The sequence below is a fragment of the Copadichromis virginalis genome, linkage group LG2 (genome assembly GCF_057382275.1).
Source record: "Copadichromis virginalis isolate Kocher_CV1m ecotype Utaka linkage group LG2, C_Virginalis_male_GT1.1, whole genome shotgun sequence".
NCBI classification, from domain to species: domain Eukaryota; kingdom Metazoa; phylum Chordata; class Actinopteri; order Cichliformes; family Cichlidae; genus Copadichromis; species Copadichromis virginalis.
Genome location: NC_140619.1, coordinates 28,395,066 through 28,415,096, shown reverse-complemented (window position 1 = coordinate 28,415,096; position 20,031 = coordinate 28,395,066). Strand labels below are relative to the sequence as shown.

The window sequence follows — 20,031 nt, the reverse complement described above, 5'->3', positions numbered from 1 at the left end:
TCAGGAAACTAACAGGCTTATGTGTTACTTTGTTAGGAGGAGAGGAAGGAACAGACGGCCCACATGCTTTTGTCACGTAGTTTATTGCAAAATAAACTCCAGTTAGAGAGCAGCAGTATCTCCCTGATTGCATTTCAAAAATGAAACAATGTATACAGGGGGACTTCATGTATATAAAATCCTCTGAATAAATAACCATCTTAGAATTCCTTTCCCCTTCATGTTCCCTGTGAGTCTGCAGACTTTTGCTAGTTTTTAGTTGTGGCATTCAGTGTGAAATCATCCCCCATGATATCAGCAACCGCAAGAGACTCGTGAATGAAGTCCACAGGGGTCTCCAGGGTGGGAGAGGGTGGGGTAGAGAGCCTAGAGCGTTTGACCTGCCCGCCGCCCCTGTAGCTCCTCAACTCCTTCATACACTCTTCTCTGATGGAGGGGTCCTTACGGTCCAGATGCTTAGCTTGTATGAACGGGGAGAGGGCGATAGAGTTCTGCAGCACGTGAAAAATGTACCTGAGGGAGAGAGTGTGGTGGTGAGAAAGTAGGCCAGTGAAAAATATGCAGCCCTTTGATGTAAATCAGAGCGTTCTCTCTAAATATCAGCACTTTCAGACGCATCAGCAACCGAGAAGAAGAAGACCAAGCTGTGGTGCAGTCCTTCTTGACCTTCACGTTTAACAATATTTAACTACAATTCTGCAGGTAGGGTTTACACACCGTAAGAGCCTCATAATTGCATAGCAGTTAATGATGTACACAAGTCAAAGCGTGCTCTAGATCAATATAAGTAATTAAAATAGGAGACCCGCTAGCTTTAAATATGTGTGCAAATGTAGACTAAAATAGTGATTTCTATTTTTGTTGTTTTTTCTGTTGCCGCTCATCTAAGGTTATCTATGGCCTTTTGTGCAGAGATGTTCTATTATTTTTTTAAAGATTTTAAGTGGCTAAGAAAAGGGTAGCATTAGAGAAAAGTAGCATTGTCTGCTCCCTTTAAAAACCGCAGGATGATTCAGATTTGCTGTTGAGAACCATTGGGCTAGAAAATCCAACACAAATAGACATGTATTAGGAAATAGATATAAACATAATAGGAAAACTGCTCAAATGGGTTTTTTGAAAATCGATTAAGAAGTGAGTTATATTGTGAACATGAATTCAGCATTGAATGAGTCATTCTTTAACTAAAAATAGAGAATATTTGCTGCTTTTTCTCTTTATTCCGTTTTGAGTCACCGTACCGTCGACTGTGCTGAACGCAAAATACATTTATTAAAAGAAATTATTATTAATTTCAGAACATTTTTATTTTCCTCTGGTTGTCATATGACAAAAAAATGGAGAACGTTAGAGTTTAATATCCTTAGTGTTAATTAACACCTGTGCAGCTAATTGTTGCTTTTCTATAATAATAGATCTGTAAGTATATGTACATCCTTTCACATTTGGTGACTCCTTAAAGTAGAAATGAAGGGAAATACAGAGCAAAACCCACCTTATGCTGCTCATATTTTAAAATTAGACTATGTGATTGTTAAACATTGACACTGAAAAGACTTACCAACGCTAGAAAGTGCTCACAAATACACCCCAAAACTCTGGACAATTAAAAATCTTCAACCCCACTGAGCTTAAAGAGTGACAGACACGGTACCTGGGCAGGAGAGCCACCACAGTGGAGAGGATGCAGATAAGGTAGAACATGGGGTCCTCCATCTGGCTCTGGAGGATCCAGTATGGGTTAGAGGGAGGGTTGCAGGTTACACAGACGGCGCTGTAGGCGAGTGTCACGATGAAGTACAATGCCACACTGCCCAGCATGATTATCCAGTGAACCACCGTCTGCGGCACAAATGACAAAAAACAGCAATTACATGTGGTGGAAACAATCCAGTTAGCAACAAATACCCGTTAATTCTCTGTTTTCTGCTGCAAGAGAAATATTTACAGCAATAAGATTCTTCATCAGTTTTTTTTTTTGCATTACTTTGTTTCCATGCTTTAAAAAAAATTATTACCTTCTGTTGAAATTGCATATAAATTAAATACCTCACTTAACATTTTGGAAAATATGCATATGTATAAAAAGTTAGGAATAAGTTTAGTGGTTTGTTAGTAAATAAAATTTAGTCTTTCTAAAAAGAGATAAAAAGAGATTCTAAAAAGAGAATATTTGTATTTTGAATATTTGGAGTAAAAGCTGTGGATTAAAAATGAATACTGAAAAAATTATGTAGATCCTTATTCCTTAGTTTTACTTTATTCTGCCTATATTCACAAGGTTTTCACAGAGAGGCTGTTATACATCATCCAGATTTCAAGAACATTTTTCTCCTGGAAACATCTGGAGAAAAAACCATCTGGGTTAGCTCTCTATTGCATTTTCTAATTTATGTGTGTCTTCCTTTCATTTAAAACCAGTTTAGAGGTCTTAAAAAATGTTAGAATTCGAATATGCACTAATAAAAAGAAGTGAATTAAAGACATTTCTACTGAGGTATATCATGATTATGTCAGTTCAGAACTCACCCAGGATTTGATCTCTATTGACAGATGCATCAGGATGATAAATAAAGCAGATGTGTTCATAGGTGTTCCAAAAGTGAACATATCAATGTCTGAATCCTGGTAGACCTGAGATACAAGTAATTAAATTAAGTACACTATCAAATATAAAGAAGAAAGCAGTTATCACAAAGAGTAGTTAACCAGTAAATAAATCAAATGACGCCCTGTTATGAAAGCATTACTTAATGCAATCAAAGATTAGACTGTTTAAAATGTGTCACTTACAAAATATGGAACAAAGAAGCAGACCAGACTCTGATAGAAGGCATCGAGGATGGAAACCCAGAAAGTTGTAAACCTGTAATCCTGAACAAACAACACAAAAGTTGGAATTCATGAAGACAGAAACTAATCAAAGCATTCTGCACATTTTTATTCAAGACCGAACGCTCGCATGACTTTTTGGGAGTGTCACTAACCCCTTCACCCTGTCCAGTCTTGTACAGCTCGGGCACACCCAGCAGCATCTCTGCTGAGATGTCTTTGTCCATGAGTCCAAACATTATGGGTGGCACAGAGGTGAAGAAAAGGTTGAAGAAAATCATCAGCCAGTAGTCGATCATGGCAGTGGCAGAGAATCCGCAGAAGAACTGATACCAGAAAAGCAGGTTTACGTAGGCCTGGGAAACATATTAAACACAGACGGTTAAAGGATGAATCATGACAGGATGTTAATTTAGACAGCAGAGCATCGGGATGCAGATATAACATATAACACTCACCACGTTCTTATAGAAGAAATAAATGATCATGTTGGCCAGTCGAGTGTAGCACCAGTGTCCGTGGACCAGGAGAAGTTTCTTCAGGTGTTTGAAGCGAGATATGGCAAAATCACTGGCCATGACGGCCTGCAGATGACAAAGAGGAGTTTTGATGTGTTTTAGGCTGTGAGGCAGGAGAACAAAGCACATACATGGAGGTAAAGAAATCAATTCCAACCTGCATCCCCTCCTGTCCAGATATCCCAATGCCAATGTCAGCTGCTTGGATCATATTTACATCATTTGCACCATCACCTGAAAACACAGCACAGACGCTGATTTAGTGGTTTATACAGAAGCTTAAAAATGTTTTAAGATTCACTCGATTCACAAACTCTATGCACTGTATTGAGTCTTATTCTCTTTACTACATGGATGTAAGTCGTTAGTGAACATGACACTGACTTATTATCACATTTTAAGCTGCTATGCGAAACCTATCAGGAAACGTGTAAGCATGATTACTAATTTATCTAATTTAGCCCTGTGTTTGGTCTCTAAAAAGCTCTCTGATAACCATACATTTGCATGAAAATAAAGGTTTTCTCGGTAAGCACATCCTTACCACTTCCTCAGGACTTACGAAGTAGCAGCCAGGTGCTGCTAAACAAACTGATCATTTGCTATAAGTTTGCTGGTCTGGTGCAATATGATGCAATAATGTATTACAATTAGAAAAAGACTGGACAGGTATGGCTTGTTTTACAGGGTTCCCAGGAGAAAGCCTCTTCTCTCTAAAAACAACATGGCAGCAAAGTTACATCTGAACCAACCACAAGACTTGTGGTCCTTTGGACAGGTGGGATCAAAGTGGAGATGTCTGGCAGTAATGCATAGCACCACGTCTGGCAAAAACGAAACATGGCATATCATCACAAGCACCTCACAAAAGTGCATGGTGATGGATGCGGCATCATTTGGATTTGTTTTGCAGCTGCAGAAGCTGGGCATCTTGCAGTCATTGAGTCAACCAACTCCTAAGCTAAGCTGAAACTAACTCGTGCAATCATCCCAAACAGAGAAGCAAATCTACAACAGGAAGATTAAAAAAAGAAAAGAATCGTGATGCTGCATTGGTCACACTTCAACCTGAAAGAAATGCTTTAAGAGAGCTGTGCACATAAACAAATACCTGCAAACCTCAGTGAACTGATACCTGTAGAGAGAGCCAAAGATTCCTCTATAATGATTTGAGAGACTGATAAAGTAATGACGAAAACAATTTCTTATAGTTATTGTTGCTAAAGGTGGTTCTACAAGTTCCTGAATCATGGGTGTGTTTAAACTTCACAGTCCTGTGAAAGTTTCTTTTGTAGGAGCAGCTTTCTGTGAAGTGAACTAAAGCGCAACGATCAAACAAACATCTGAAGTGGGCTCCAAATACAGGTGACAATTTTAACTTAACTTAGTATGAGCTGAGTATGACTTCTTCCTTTTTGCCTTATTCTTTTAGTTTTACCTCTTGAAATATTTGACCCAAAGTGTACCTGTGTTTGACCTCAGCATGGATTAATTTTAAAAGTAAGTTTCAGGTCTTTATCTTGCATCTGAAGCTCCAGTGTTTGGTTCAAAAATTATACAAAGAAAATGTTTTTGGTCACTTTCATATTATTTTTTACTGTATTTTATGTATGATGGGAAGAAGTCAAGAACACATTAAATCAACTTTTTACTTTACTGAACATGTAAGCATTTCATTGATTTTCTTACCAACGGCGAGTGTCATGACCTTGAGTTTCTCCCGGATCACTTTCACCACTCGGCTCTTCTGTAACGGCGTGACTCTGCAGCAGAGCACGGCGCGGCAGTGCTTCACCAGGGCCACAAAGCGATCCAGTAGGTCCGGCGACAAAGCCTTGTCCAGGGTAAGGCCGTCAATCACCAGAGACATGTTTTGGGTGGTATCCACATTACGAGGATCAGCGTTGTACCTCCTCACTTCTTCCAGGGTGCAGTCCAGGATGTTCGTACACGTGATCTGAAAAACAGCAGCTAATCACTTAGATGATTTTTGCTTTGAAGTTTGTCAAACGTGAGCTAAATATTATAGAAAAATAAAATTGTTGTTTCTCTTTTGTTAATAATGGAAAACTAAATATGCCTGGGTTCTGGACAGATTTCCAGAAAAAATAAACACGCCCATTTTTTTGGTATTTTAGCAACACGATTACTCTACTGCTGATTCACATTCATGATTTCTGAATACAAGCAGATATCAGGCTCTGGTCCCATCAGACTCATCATTGTTGTGTGTAAATAACTCAAACAAAAAGGAAACTGATGGAAGAAAAAGGTTTTTTTTCTATTTTTATTATTTTAAATTTCTTTAGGCTTTGGTAGGACGGTGGTTGTGGGAGTGTATCTCTCAGGTGATCACCGAGTTATGATGGTAGAAAAAAATGGTTCGCTTCTAATATGCCTCCACTCTGGATTATGAGAGAATTATTTCCTCTGAGGTTTGAACATTAGACTGGTAATTAGATATGAAAGCATTAGTTATTGTGTTGAGGCTATCTCACTCCATTCATCATCAGTGACTAGTCCATCTGAGGGAAGCGCAGCAGCCCGTTTGTTTCAGAAAGTCCCACATGTATCCCTCAGGGCCGACAGCCAATTTCAGTCTATTTGAGGCTGCCGATGATTAGACATGGTCAGGTTGTTATGAAGGCTTCATTTCGGTGGTACCAGTTCTTTAATGACCTAAGAGAAGCAGGGCCACACCTGACACCTTATCTTTCTCTGATGGAAATGCGGAGGTTTGACCTTTAGTTAAAATGTAAAAGTGGTCACAAAGGTTCAGTCATTTAAATTGGAAGGATACAAGCTCACAGGAGGAGAAACCTACCCTGAAGTTACTGCTGGGAAAACACACAACTTTCCTTGAAAGACCATCAAAGAAAATCAGTGTTGTCCCCTGAAACAAGCTGTATGTGATTCTGCGAAATATAAATTACACATGTCCCTAATTTGCTTTAAAAGGCCAATGTTTAATAGACTTTTTTCATATCTGTTAGCTACTAATGCTTCCGGTCTTCACAATGTTTTTAGTTTTTGATGAATTAAAATAATGGAGGAAATGGTCCTCTTTCCTTTGAACCCTGTTAGAGTATTTATTATTTACTAATGGTGTGAACTAAAAGGGTTCAGGATTTAAACTAATTCCACATCTTTTACAAAAAGTTTGTAAAAATTTTGTTTTAATGAAATCGATATGCGCACTATAATATTTTCCTCTTCAGACATATGTGATACAATTAAATGTAACCATGCAAACAGTTTAATGGTCTTCTACTTCGTGCTCTTTGGTCAGCTATGCCATTTAACTTCAATATTTTTTTTTATAAAACAATATCAAACTGCAAGAGCACAGAAATGCTGTTTTTTAAAAAAAAAATCTGCTCCAGTAGATTCTTAACATAACAACTTGCTTTGATGATTTCTTCTTTCATGCAGAGGGTCATCGCTGCTCTGTTACATACACCTGCAAATCTCCAGACAGAAAACTAGGCACCCAGGAATGTTTCTCAGGTTTTTTTCTGAGTCTCCTGTAAATTTCCCTTTAATTTCTGTTTTATTTAATTAGTGGTAGTTTTAACACTCAAACAGTGGCACTTTTTGTCTTGAAAACTGGGAACACCTCTCCTCTTGCATCAGGAACGCTGAAAGTGAAGGTAAATTTCTGATTTGACTGGTGTAGAAATTCTTGTATAAAATTCCACCAACTTTTTGGTCAGATTTCCTTATTCTGACTAAATCAACACCTCTAATTTATCATATTGTGTACTTATTTAAATCACCAGAAGATAGACATTAAGAAGATTTTATTTTAACCTTTTATTTAAAATTATTATTTTTTGTTAAAAGTTAGATTCCATGATTCGACACCACAATCTGCACTGTAAATAGGAAGATCCCACCGTTAGTCAGTTAGCTTAGTGTAACATCTTGAATGCCCTTTCTGACACAACCCTCCACATTTATCCAGGCTTGGGACAGGTACTAGGAGTACACTGGCCCCCTAGGATAAAACTACTTTTGACTGGTGCCTTGATGCAAGGGGTCGCCACAGCAGGTGGCAGATTTTTTTTCCCAAGTCAGATGTCATTTCTGACACAACCCAAAGGGGATTTGTGTCTCGTCCTGGGAACTTTCCCTTGTTTGCCGAATCTGTACTACCTACATATTTACCATGCACATGAGTGTTGTAGGTTGCACAACCTAAGTACATTACTTTGATTTCCTGAAAAATAAATTAATGCTCCATTTTCAACACATGCCATAATGAAAAACACCTCAGTCAGCAACCCTTAAATGTGAGGCCTCCTCACCTTGTCTTTGCAGCCCATATTTATCACCAGGTCTTCGTCTTCAAGGAGCCCACAAGCATATCCAATGTTGACAGCTGTCTCTGGCTTGTCACCTGTCAGCACCCACACCTTTATCCCTGCCTCGCGCAGTGCCTGGATGGTGTCTGGAACGTTCTCCTGCAGACGGTCTTCAATGCCTGTAGCTCCTGCACGTGGACATATTTCAAATAAAGGCACCATTCGCACACAAATATTATCACAAAGATATACAGTATACAGCAACCAATGCACGATTGGTGGATGTGTCACCTAGCAGGGTGAGATTTTTCTCTAGCTGCACAGCAGTGTCCATGACGAGCCTCTCTCTATTCTCTATAGCAGCCATAGCGTTCTTTCTGTCCACTGACCAGCGTTTATACACTGCTTCACTCACAACCTGAAACACATGCAGAAAAAAAATGAAACATAGCTTCACTTAAATAAGCAAATCATGCTGGTAAATAGGATAATGTATGATTTTGCACCTTCTTTGCGATGCACAGTGTGCGGAGCCCCTCTTTAGCATAGCAGTCGAGATGACGCTGAGTAACAGTTGCTATATTTTTCTTATTGCCACTGAAGTGCTCTGGAAATATTACAAATTAATTAGAAATGCACTGACCAGTTAATATAGATGCATACTATAAGTACTTAATGTACTCTTATCTCAACTTACCTGGATAGGGTGTACCAAGTAATTCCATGATTGCAAAATCTGCGCCTTTAGAGTACAGCACATACTCTTTGGTGATTGGGTGTCGCACCAACACAGACATTCTCTTCCTGTTGGAGTCAAAGGTCAAGGTGTCCAGCACCTCAAAATCCAGCACCTCCCCAGATGGTAGTCTCACTGAAACGCTGTCAGGGGTGCGAGACAGCAGAGTGAAGCCATATGCTTTGGCAGCATAGACCAAGGCAGCCTCATCTGGACTCTCCGCCTCATATCTCAGATTATCTGAGGTCAGCGCGGGCTCGTCGCTCAGGGATGGAGGATGAGGCGAACACGGCTGGAGCCCGGTGGTGTCGACCCCCTCTGTTTGTCCAGAGGGTTGAAAATTTTCCTCTGAGTCCTCTGTGAAGGTACGGTGTCTCTTGGGATTGCGCTTGCAGAATTTAAAAATGCCGCCAGCATTTCTCATCAGGCTGGATAAAGTTTCCAGTGGAGTATTTGTGTGCTTGGCTTGTGGAGACACACTCACCTGAGAAAAAAAAAGAATCAAGAAATTCATTAAATAGCTTTAGGAAGACCTCTTCTCACATTACACATATGGCAAAACGTCCCAGTAACAATTCTTCTTCCACTCAGTTTCTGTTTGTGCATTAACCTTTGATTGTGAACTCAGGGGGGAAAACACACAGATTACATCCATCATCCATCTGCCAGACTTCAGAACTGCACAGTTCAGAGCAGCAAATGTTCAACTTAATGAAGCTTGCCCTGTTTGCAAATCTCCACTTGCTCCATGTCAATTTAGTGAAGAATGTTTTTTTTTCTTTTCTTTTTTTTTGTTCTATTTAAAGTTTATAGTTATAGGACACTGGAAGTTTAAAGAGGGCACATCTTTAATCTATCATTTCTCCACCGGATGTGCCCTCCATCTCTACTTCCCATCCACTGTCGCAGCAAACTGAGCACTCACCCTCCTTCTCTTTGTTGTTGCCATGGAAACCACCACTGTGTTGCAAATGGCTAGGGCCAGAAAAAAATCCAGGTAAGCATCTGTCTTCTGGCTGTGGCTGAGGCTGCCGCTTGATGTCCTGCTAATCTTCTGAAACAGCTTCCCGTCTGGGACCACCTCAGTTTCCTGTCGGAGAGCAAGTTAATGATTTTGTTAATGAAACACTTTTATTAGTAGATTTATTGCTTACGTTACGCTTTTCCAGCTTTGACTTGAGGAGATTGGATAACGTTTCTCTGTTTTCATTGTGGGTTTTTTTGGTCCATGTTTAAGGAAGAGCTGCGAGGAGAGAAGGACAGAAGGAAGGGAGGAAGTGTACGTTCATACGAGCATTCAGCTCTGTTTGAGACGCAGCATGAGGAGTGCTAAAGATGGGCTGTGTACTACATTGCTGGCATAAACATAAGACTTTTTCTGTCTCCGCCTGTATGCCCAGGCCTCCGCTCTCTGCCCCGCAGATAAAAATAGGCGCAGAGTCACTGTACTGTAAATCAAGACGACGGTGACTAATCTATAGTGCACATTTACAGTTTATGTGACATCACCGGCCTGTGCCAAATGATGCTCAGCATGACCATATGTCCTGTCACAGACACAGGGGCAGCTTTGAGCCAAAATGGATGTGCTCATCACTGACACCTAGCAGCTCGGCCATCTGCAGCAGGGACTGGGACCTTCTGACAGAAGGTTGGGTCACATTTGGGTAAAAAAGTAAGAGTTTGAAATTAGGTTGAAATAAGAATTCAGATATGAAATAAGGCTGAGGGCGGACTTCCTCGTTTAAAACCAAAGTTGTGGATTCCGCAATAACTGAACAACAGATTTGGAGGAAAGCAGGTATCCAGACAGAGAGAAAAAAGAAAAATAAACATCATCGTACCAGTGGGCTGCTGAAGGCCACATCACTCTGGGCATTTCCTGTGACTTTGCTTCTGCGTCGGCTGCCATGGCCATGTGTGTCTTCAACATTGGCTTCCTCACTATCCAAGGACCAACGAGTCGGTAGAGGCTGTGCATGCTGGTTGAAGATGACCTCCTCTTCTGCCTCGGGCTCATCCAGGACAGCCAGGCGGATGGCTGCAAATCACCCCCCAAAAACATGTCGACACATGCATTAAAACACTAACAGTGCTGAGGGACTGTTTAAAATCCGAGATTAGAGAGCTGAGTGGAAGGACTCTTTCAGTAAGTCAAAACACCAAAGTATTCAGCAAGGTAACAAGATTATTAATAATTAAGAGAGCTCTCTTAATATTTCTGTTAAACTAGTGATAACCTTCTGATTCTTTTATCCTAGTTTTCTGTCTGATTTAATCAGACATCCAAATTTTCATTTGGAGAAATCTGCATATGAAAACACCATTTGTAACAACGTTACAAAACAGGTCATAATCGTGAGGTTAGCTAAACTGCATCAGCTTTAGGTTAAACTAACTCAGTGAAGATGTTTACCGTTCTCTTTGTGTGGGTACTCGGTTCCCATGATGGAGCATCTCCGAAACACCATCTTGTTCTCAGTCAGGGTGCCTGTTTTGTCTGAGAAGATGTATTCAATCTGCCCCAGGTCCTCTGTGATGTTCAGAGCCTTACACTGTATGCGGCTGTCAGTCTCCTCGTCGTACAAATCAATATCATTAGTGATGAAGAAAATCTGGCCAATCTTGACCAACTCGATGGATACGTAGAGAGAGATGGGAATCAGGATCTTTAGAGGAGAGGAGTAAATAGAAAAAAGGTGAAAGGTAACCCAGAGAGTAAACAGGAGGACAGTAAATGAGACAAGAGGAGAGAAGATTAGTTTAATGACTTCAAAATGAATAACAACACCCTCCAAACCGTCAGAGAGAGCAGTACCTGCAGCAGGATGATCATGGTGAAGAACATGTAGAAACTAGTAAGACTAGGCCTGTCCAGCTGACCGCTGGTGGGGGGTACCAGGTAAGGGGGGACGACAGGCATAGCATTAAGCCATAAGTAGTGACCTGCATACAGGAGGACAGCAGGATTAATCACTGACTGCAGTGCACGGAGGAAAGCTATTTTTAGCAGCATACCGTCCTCTGTCTTCTGTCTTGATATGAGCTTGGGCTTGTGCCCATTTTTTTATTGGAAGTTAATGTCCCCTCATAAATGTAAAGCCATCAAACATGAATCATTTTGTGTAGCGATTTTACGGCTAAGAGATGTAATTCATTACTGACCTAGTGCTCCGATAAGACACATGGTGAAGAGGAGAATGACGCAGAAGAGGACGTCTATGTTCAGCCTCCGCTCAAGTTTGCTGCGCTTGTATCTTGGCCCGCTGTTGTTGAGCATGGACTTGGTTTCACGGCCTTAAAGGAAGGAGGAGAAGGTGTTGATTCCACACCCCACATGGTGAGTGAAAATCGGTATCACACGTTAAGACATGCATAATACATAAGTGTCATTGTGCCACTGTCACAGCATCACATTAGGTTGTGCTCACTAAAAAAAGCAAAAAATCTTAAATATTGTAATAAAATACTACATTTACTACTATTACATTTATGCAAAATGAACATCATTTTCATCTGTTCGATCTCTTGAGTCCAAGACTCTGAATTCATAAATGCTAAAATGTTAAATAAACACTAAACATGGTGGCAAACGTCATCATGCTAGCTTTGTTTTTTTTAGCATGCTAACATTAGCATATGGGGCTAAAAATTGAAGCCATGGTGGAAGTGCTGATACTTGTAGTTCCTTGAGCGATGGTACACCAGTTTGTCACAATGAAGACTGATGTACCAGTACATCTATGTTCCCATCTTCATCTGTGGTCATGAGGCTACAAGCAGCAACAGAAAGAATAATGTCGCTGATACAAGTGGCAACAGGGCTCTCTCATACAGACAGTGTGAGGAGCATAGTAATTTAAGAGGGACTCAGAGTGGACTGTAAATTCCTCCACAGTTAAAGGAGCCAGATGAGGTGGTTTAGCATCCGACTATGATGGCTCCTAGCTCCACCTAGGTGAAGTGTTTTGGCCTACAGGGACCAAAATGTAGGCAAGACAGTCTGGATGAGTTCTATTTCTTAGCTGGCTTGTCAATGCCTCGTTGTCCCTCCAGAAGATCTGGTGGAGAGAGCAAGGTCTAGATGTCTCTGTTTAGACTGCTGCTCCCATGACCTGGACCTCGATATGTGAAAAAACAAGCCAGCATCTGTGTTTTTGCTTTTTACCAGTGCTGTCATGGTCTCAGGCTTTGGTCCCAGAATTTTGAAGTCATTGTTGTTCTTGATTCTTGTTAAGTAGAGTTTCTGTTTTCATTTCATTTACATACCACTATTTGGCCTAGTGTATATGAAGTGTGAATACTGGTGAAGATGATCAGCTGTTCTAGGGTTGGTTCTGAACCCTTGTTTGTTTTTCACTCAGTCCTATTTTGAGTTTGTTATTTGTGTTTAGCTCCCTCATTATTTCACCATCTGCTCCTCCCTTTAGCATCTGCTGGTTTCATTTGTGGTTGTTGTTTATTTCCTGTTTTATTATGTTAACTAGTTTCGTTTTTAACTTTCCTTTACCCACCTGTCTCAACTTCCCCTACCAGCCCTCTGTGTATAACTAGTCAGCACACGTCACTCTTGGTGGTAGTCTAGTTGCTTCAGTCAGGACCCACCCACTTCGCCTGTTTGCACACCCCTTAAGACGTCCAGGTTTCTAGTTCCTATACCTTGTTTTTTCCTGTGTTTTCTTTTTTCTTTTTGTGCTTTAGCAATCCACCCTCTGGTCTAAATCTGGTCACTTCTGACTCCAAAACCCCAAGCTGTTAGGTGAATGCACTGACCAGTTGATATAGATGCATACTATAAGTAAACTGTGGGTGAAGGCACAATGGCTACTTCTGTCCTTTTTATACAGTCTGTGATTACAATTATGATTATGTAAGTCTCACAGAGCAGCTGGCTTCATTACACTGCACAATAATTACTTTTCTGACAGTAAAGAATAATAAAGGGAAACTTAATGAATAAATGTAAAGAAAATGTGACATTTTTAAATAGTAATTTTGTAGAGTTACGCTTGTAGATTGTGAAAAGCATCTTCTTGTGATCTCAGTATTTCAAGAATCGTGGTGGGAACAAACATTAAAAGCTCAAGGTTAAAACAGCGAACCAGCCGAGAAAATGGAAAATATACCTGCATATACCACAAAGCCAACAGCATGGTCCGTGTTTCTCACTGTGCAGCCTCGCAGCAGCAGACTTTCAATTCCAGCTCCCACCTTCTGCTTATCGGGTTTCTCTCTGCAGCAGGAGAAAGTGAGAAGCCTCCTTTTTACTGTCAGATCTCGTTAGATATTCATTACTGCTTATATATTCCCCATTAGCAATTCTCCTGCTTTATGTCTATAGCTGGCCAGCATAGGCAGACCACCTGTAAGAGCCGTGGTGCCTGAGAAAATCGATTCTAGTCTATTACAGCCCCAATAATGCCTCTGGTTGAATCAGAAAGTCCAGCAAGGCGGTTGGAATTAGTTTTGCTTGGCTGCTTTGAAAGGCTAATAGAAACTGGGGGTGCAGGGAGGGGTTCATGTTGTCTGTGTATTTGATACCCACACGTAACCCTTGAAATGATTCAGGTTGTTGTTGGGTTTTTCACACACCAAGATCCCATTGAAGCTTTCAGGCTCAAATTCTGGATGCTGGGAAAAGGAAAGAGAGAAGAGACACGGGAAAATCATTACAAATGGAAACTTTTTAAATGCAGCTTAACCTGTACTTCAAGATGTCTCCTGCACCCGGGAATGGCAATCCCTCTCCAAATACATGTGTTAAAGCTATGTAATCCAGTAGGTATGTCTTCACTTACTTTGACAAGTTGTAATGATTTGCACTTTAAGTAACATCCGGACATGGCACGACTGTTTTCAGAGTGTATTCAATTTCAGTCACGCAGAGAAAGAAGGAAAGAGAAAACAAAAACCGGGAGGCAGATTTAACTCTCACCGTGTTGCAGACTCCAGACACAGCTGTCCTCTGCTTCAGGTTGGTCTCTCCATCCAGGTTGGCTGTCTCTATGTGACACACACCGTTGGGGTCTGATGTGTAAAGCAGGAGGAGGTCTGCAGGAATGATCTCATTGCAAACCACCTTCACAAAATCTCCCACTCGCACATCTTTCCAGTGTCTCTCCACAAACTGCTTCTCTTTCCTGCAGAGATGTCAGGTGCCAGCGATCATTGCATTTTTATCTTAATTTTTTTTTTCTTTTTAAAAACTTTTATACTAATTTATGCTGAGGTTTTTGTCTCATTCATTAAAGACATAGCCATCTTTTTTTATATATATATAAATGTATGCAAATGATAACACTTTTGATGATGTCTGCAATTTATGATTGCCCAGACTAAGCAGCTAAAATACTTACCAATAGATACAACAGAACAACTGGAGGTCTCAAAAGAAAGAAGAAATAAATTATTGCACTTCTTAAGTGGCACAGTATTATTAGGGTTGCAGGCTATAACACAAAGAAGGGAAGTCAAACTCATTTTACAATGTGGGCCTCATGTGGTCCACTTTGATCTAAAGTGGGCTAAACTTACGAAATCCCCCTTTCAGTCAGTCTAAAGATGTTTACACACATTTAAAGCATTATAATATAAGAAAAGTGCCATTTCAACAGTCCATCTCAGTTTTTCTGCACAATAATAATCCATTAATTACCAATTACTTACTTTGGTGTAGTATAAATGGCAATGGTGGAGGTAAAAATGAAATACAGTCCAAAATCTATGCTCTCCTTCATACGTGGTCCTCTGGAGTGCCCTTTCATTCAAAAGTGACAACACTAAAACACTTTAGATCTGAAAGGTGTTGTGGGCTCAAGGCCCGGCGTAAGGACGAAGTAAACAGTTTGCTTTCGGTATTAGTTAAATACAACAGCTTTTATATTATTAAATTAAATTAAATTAATGAATTATTTTACCTTTTTAACTTCACAGTAAAAAAAAAAATCCTTATTAAACATCAGTTGAGAGTCTAGCCTCGAATTCTTTTTAAAAATTCCAAGGTAGGTTTTGGGGAATCACACGTGTGCTGTGTTATGAAGTGGTTGAAGTCAGAGCGTAAACAGCAGGAGCAGAGAAAATTATATCAGGTTTCTTTTTTCGGGGGGGGGGGGGATGACGACACAAACTGTGATATGTGTTTCAGAAAAGGAAAATTGTAGAGATGGTGTTTGTCAACGAAGTACTGCACGTTGAACATTAACAGATGAGGCTGTTCCCAGGTAGTGAGGCTTAGCCATGAGGGTGAGAGATGCAGGTATGCTACTCTGCATGCAGGACCTGATCGGTTAGCTACTACTGAACACCACGCCTCACACCAAACAAAGCCAGGACCGCAGACTTATATATTTTTAGTTTCTTGTGCTTATTAATCTCACGAGATGCACGCACAATCCTTTTCATGTCCAGAAGGCTTTACAGTTGTTACGCTAGTTTTTGTTTTTTATACATCAGGCAGTTGAATTCCAGGTGTGGGAGGTGTTAAGTGTGTGCTCTAGCCTTTGACATCATTCCTCGGATTTATTTTAAACATTTGCGCCTAAAATTACGCAGTAGTCATTGTGTGCCACAAATAACAGTTGAAAAAATACTTGAACATGTTACTTGGCGAGTGTTAGAAGGAAGTTGTTGGGTCGGTGAGCTGTTTAATGGAGACAGCCTCAAGACTCACAATTATTAAATTCAACTGCTCTCAGCCACATTTGTTTCTTTTCTAGAGAACTACAAAAAAATACATTATTGATTCTCCTTTATTAGTTTGCCTACTTCTTTGGCGATCAAGTGATACTTGAAAGCAGTGATGATATAATATCAGCCAGATTTGTTTAGCTGATTTAAACAGCAGATATGGGAACAGCCTGCGAGGTGTGGTGACTGGTTGTCACCACACCTGCTGCTATGCGGTGAGACATACTTAACAAGAGGAGAGGGCGACGTGGCATTCAAACGCTGTGACAAACAGCCGGCATGCTTCATGCTCGGCATGTTTCCACGCAGGTGGACTGACAAGTGTTTGAGACAAGATGGGTAGAATGAGCCAGAAGATAAGCACGTTCTGCTCAAACACTTCACACTGCTTTGAAAACAAAATTATGTCGAGATAATGGGGGGGGGAAACTACGTGCTTAAGAGATGGCCCGATTGATTAAAGTCTGATCTCTATCATCAGTCTGCACCTCTACGTGGGTCTTTTCAGGTAAAGATGGTGGAAAGGCTTCTGTCATCATGCCTGTAAAAATGGCTTCCCAAGAAGAAAGGAAGGATGTGTGTGGAGGTCTAAAAATCCATCCCTGAGCTTCTTTAGGAAATATTTGTATACTTTGAAGAAATCCCAACCAAATGATTTTGCTCTAAGCTTTATGATCCCAAAATGAAGCTTTAGCATCCCCTCCCAGTGAGCCGTGAGAGACCCACAGGAACCTGCACAGCAGCGCACAACTGCTCTGTGTGTGAAGCAGAGGCAACTAGTGTCCAGATGGACCGGCGTGTTCTCTGAAGTGTTTGAAATGTTGTGTCTGGAGACCACCCTTCAGGCCACCTGGACCCTGTCACCACACACACAGATTCACACTATGGGCTTTTCCCCCAGATGAGGCTTCCTAACACCTCTGCTGTCTCTTTGGGGAAACCAGCAGCGGGCGGCGGGTTAATTATAAACCCCACCAGAAGTTGAGGCTTCATCATTGGAGGCAGTGTCTCCAGTCTCACGTAATACCCACCTCCCCACTTCCTCCATGTCCCACTGTACTTCAAAATCACAGCAGCAACAGGGATGGAAATGACGGAGTTTATCCTCCTTTGTGAATTATTCATTTTTCACCAGTAATTCTAAAAAACAGATAACGTCTAACATTACTGTTTTTGCTGACGCAATGCCCGAACGAGGATTTCATCAAATGTGCACAATGTGACAGTCAGAGATATTGTTATGAGGCTCTTCAAAGGAGGAATAATCACCCACACATGTTCTATTTCTAAGTCGAAAATTCCCACGGGGGTGCTGCAGCGCAGAGGAGGTAGAACACAATTGTACAGATCTACGCAATCAAACAGCAGGGAAGAGAGGAATCACAAGCACTGATGTGGATCGTTCGGGGCACGTCGTGCATAAACAGCACGGCACAGCTGTTTCTATATTTGGGACATGACTGTCATCTAGTCAGTTACCTGCTGTAGATGAAGCACGGCATGTTGTTAAGCTTCCTGTCAGACTGGTACCTCCTGAAGTCCTCCCAGGCGTCCTTCATAGCGGTCAGAGACAAGATGACACAAATTGGGATAAGGGCTATTTCTGGCTGGAAAGCATTCACTTCAGGGATAAAGTTCAGAATAACAAGCCCCACAAAGTAGAGGTTGGCCAGACGGTGAAACTGCTCATAAAGGTTCATGGGGATGAAGAAGAGGAGGCTGTATTTTGTGGTCTTGATGGCATTTGATGGGAAGTAGCGGTTAGGTTGCTTTCCCTTCTCTAATCCTTCATAAGGTAGATTAGACTCTAAGCTGCGGAGTTCGTTCTCCCGTGCCCTTTGACCTCGCAGGGCATCCCTCACCAGGGCCAGCGGGCTCCTCCACGTCATGGTTGCCTGTCCTTTTTCCTTTTCCTCTTCTCACCAATTTTTCCTTCCCATCCTCTAGAAATCCACTGCTGGTTTGTGTTAAATAGACTCTCCTCGGGCTTCGTCTTTCCTCCAGAGATTCTAGGTGAGTGTGTGAGGCCTGTGCCGAAACAAATGACAACACACCTAGTTCTTCTCTTGAGTCCTCCCCCTTGCACTGACAGGTGTGTTGCATTCCTCGTGCTTGAGCTGTCAGGGGAAAGTAGGCCAGGTGATTACACCCAAAAAAATTGTTGTGATGTGTCTCAATGAATCAGCTGATTTCAGTCTGGCTGGAAGTGATCTCCTTCCTTAAGTTATATCATGTTTTCAGCTGAAATAATCTTACACTTCAGTGTGGTGAGTCTGTGTAGTGTGTTGTCGGTATATTACAGACTTTGGGTGTTGATTAAAAAAATAACACACATAAACAAAAAGCTACTATCACATATTCAAGTCAAAGGCCCTAAAAAGCTGACAATGTCATAGTTACAGAGCAGAAAATTGGTGCAGTGGGTCATAGGGAGATTTGAACTGACAGCACAACACTGAACAGACTGCCCACGGCCAGTATATATGAAGAGTCTGCATGAAACTGGCAATGGATAGCAAGGCTCTTTATTGGTGCACGGGAGACAAAAATTCCAATGCTCATGGTCTGCTGTCTCTGCAGAAAGGTCAGAGGTCAGCAACAGAAGCTTCACAGGTGACTTCTTGTCACCGCTTTAGGAGGACAGATGCAGAATTTTCCGGACGGGCGTGTCGAGAGCTGGAACTTTGATGGCGTTAATCATGCAGGAGTCTGTGAGCGGAACTGCTCACATGCATGTGTGCGAGTCTATGTTTGATGGACTACAGCAAAGCAGCCTCTTGCACAGATGGCAAGCATGTAGGATGCTTTCCACTTCCTCATGTTGACATATGTTGTCTTTTCCAAAGCAGTCTGCCAAACCTGTTTAAGGAGGCCTGATTTGCACCGGGTCAGTCGTTTAACGTGCTTAAATTTAAACTTCAGGCATATTTATAGTGACTGCAGTAAATCTATATGTAGTATTTTACACACAGTAAGGATGCCACGCATGACCTCGCAGGTGATTTATTTTGTTACAGAACAGATGACACAATTCAGCTTCACCGGGGAGCTCAGCGTGTTTTTCCATCAAATATGTTTACAGCGAGGAGGGGGGTGGCTTTGGGTGTAGCATTAAGGGAGTGCGGCAGACTCACCCTCTCACCCGTCCCAGTCAGCTCTGGCTGGGTTTGGCTTGGCTGGCACACCGACTTTCACAGTGGCGCAGCTGTGAATCCACACACACACACACAGTAACAAACACGGTCTTGGAACAACAACACGCACACACCAGATTCCACAGAACAGAGGTCTGTGCATTACTAATTATGCCAGTGACATGGAAACACAACAAAGTAGAAAGCATCTGCCTTTCATCCACCCCCCCCCCCCCCCCCCCCCTTACATGACAACACTAATGCCCTTTTTTGAAAAAGAGAAAGAGAGGGAGAGAGGGCCAATTTAGCACAAACCATCTGTCTTCTGTAGTGAGATAATACATCTGTTATACTGAGCGGGCAACAGTCGTGTAGAGCTGCTTTTTTAGCGATGCATGGAGGAACAAGGTTACATGTCACATTACATCAGTTTTTACACCAATTTGCCTTTTGAGATAGTTTTTCTTTTTACTCCCAGCAGCTTCACACATGCAGAGTCCTATTCAAACGTAAAACGTAGTTCCCCTTTTTTTCTCATAAACAAACAGCAACTACAAAACACTCAAAGATGATGCTCTCTCAGCCTCGCTGTTTTTTTGTCCTCTATTTTCCAGAGCTTAGTGACAGAAATCTTTGGTTGATAATTTGGTTTTCTGTGCATTTTCATCTGCATTTTTTGCCTGATTTTTTTGATATTCACCAGTTATTTCCTCACTTTCCTAAGCTTAAAACCCAGACATTAGCTTCACACTAGAACAAAATCCTGCTTTAAATAATAAATATTCAGTGTTTTGCACCATTAAATATTCACCAGCATCCAT

At 41.3% G+C, this 20,031-nt stretch overlaps 1 protein-coding gene across 1 annotated transcript; it reads right to left on the bottom strand.

Moving 5' to 3' along the window:
- Positions 1-64: 64 nt before the first annotated feature.
- atp10b (ATPase phospholipid transporting 10B) lies at positions 65-18,105 on the bottom strand. The gene is made up of 21 exons (XM_085477236.1): positions 17,556-18,105; positions 14,326-14,530; positions 13,936-14,021; positions 13,517-13,623; positions 11,556-11,687; positions 11,209-11,336; positions 10,807-11,059; positions 10,235-10,431; positions 9,316-9,480; positions 8,352-8,874; positions 8,161-8,261; positions 7,946-8,072; positions 7,658-7,842; positions 5,040-5,307; positions 3,508-3,584; positions 3,291-3,416; positions 2,988-3,188; positions 2,794-2,874; positions 2,530-2,634; positions 1,655-1,842; positions 65-513 (listed from the first exon to the last, which is right to left on the bottom strand). Exons 1-21 carry the CDS (start codon positions 17,963-17,965, stop codon positions 249-251), a joined length of 3,930 nt encoding a protein of 1,309 aa, XP_085333362.1. The 5' UTR covers positions 17,966-18,105; the 3' UTR covers positions 65-248.
- Between the last annotated feature and the right edge of the window lie 1,926 nt (positions 18,106-20,031).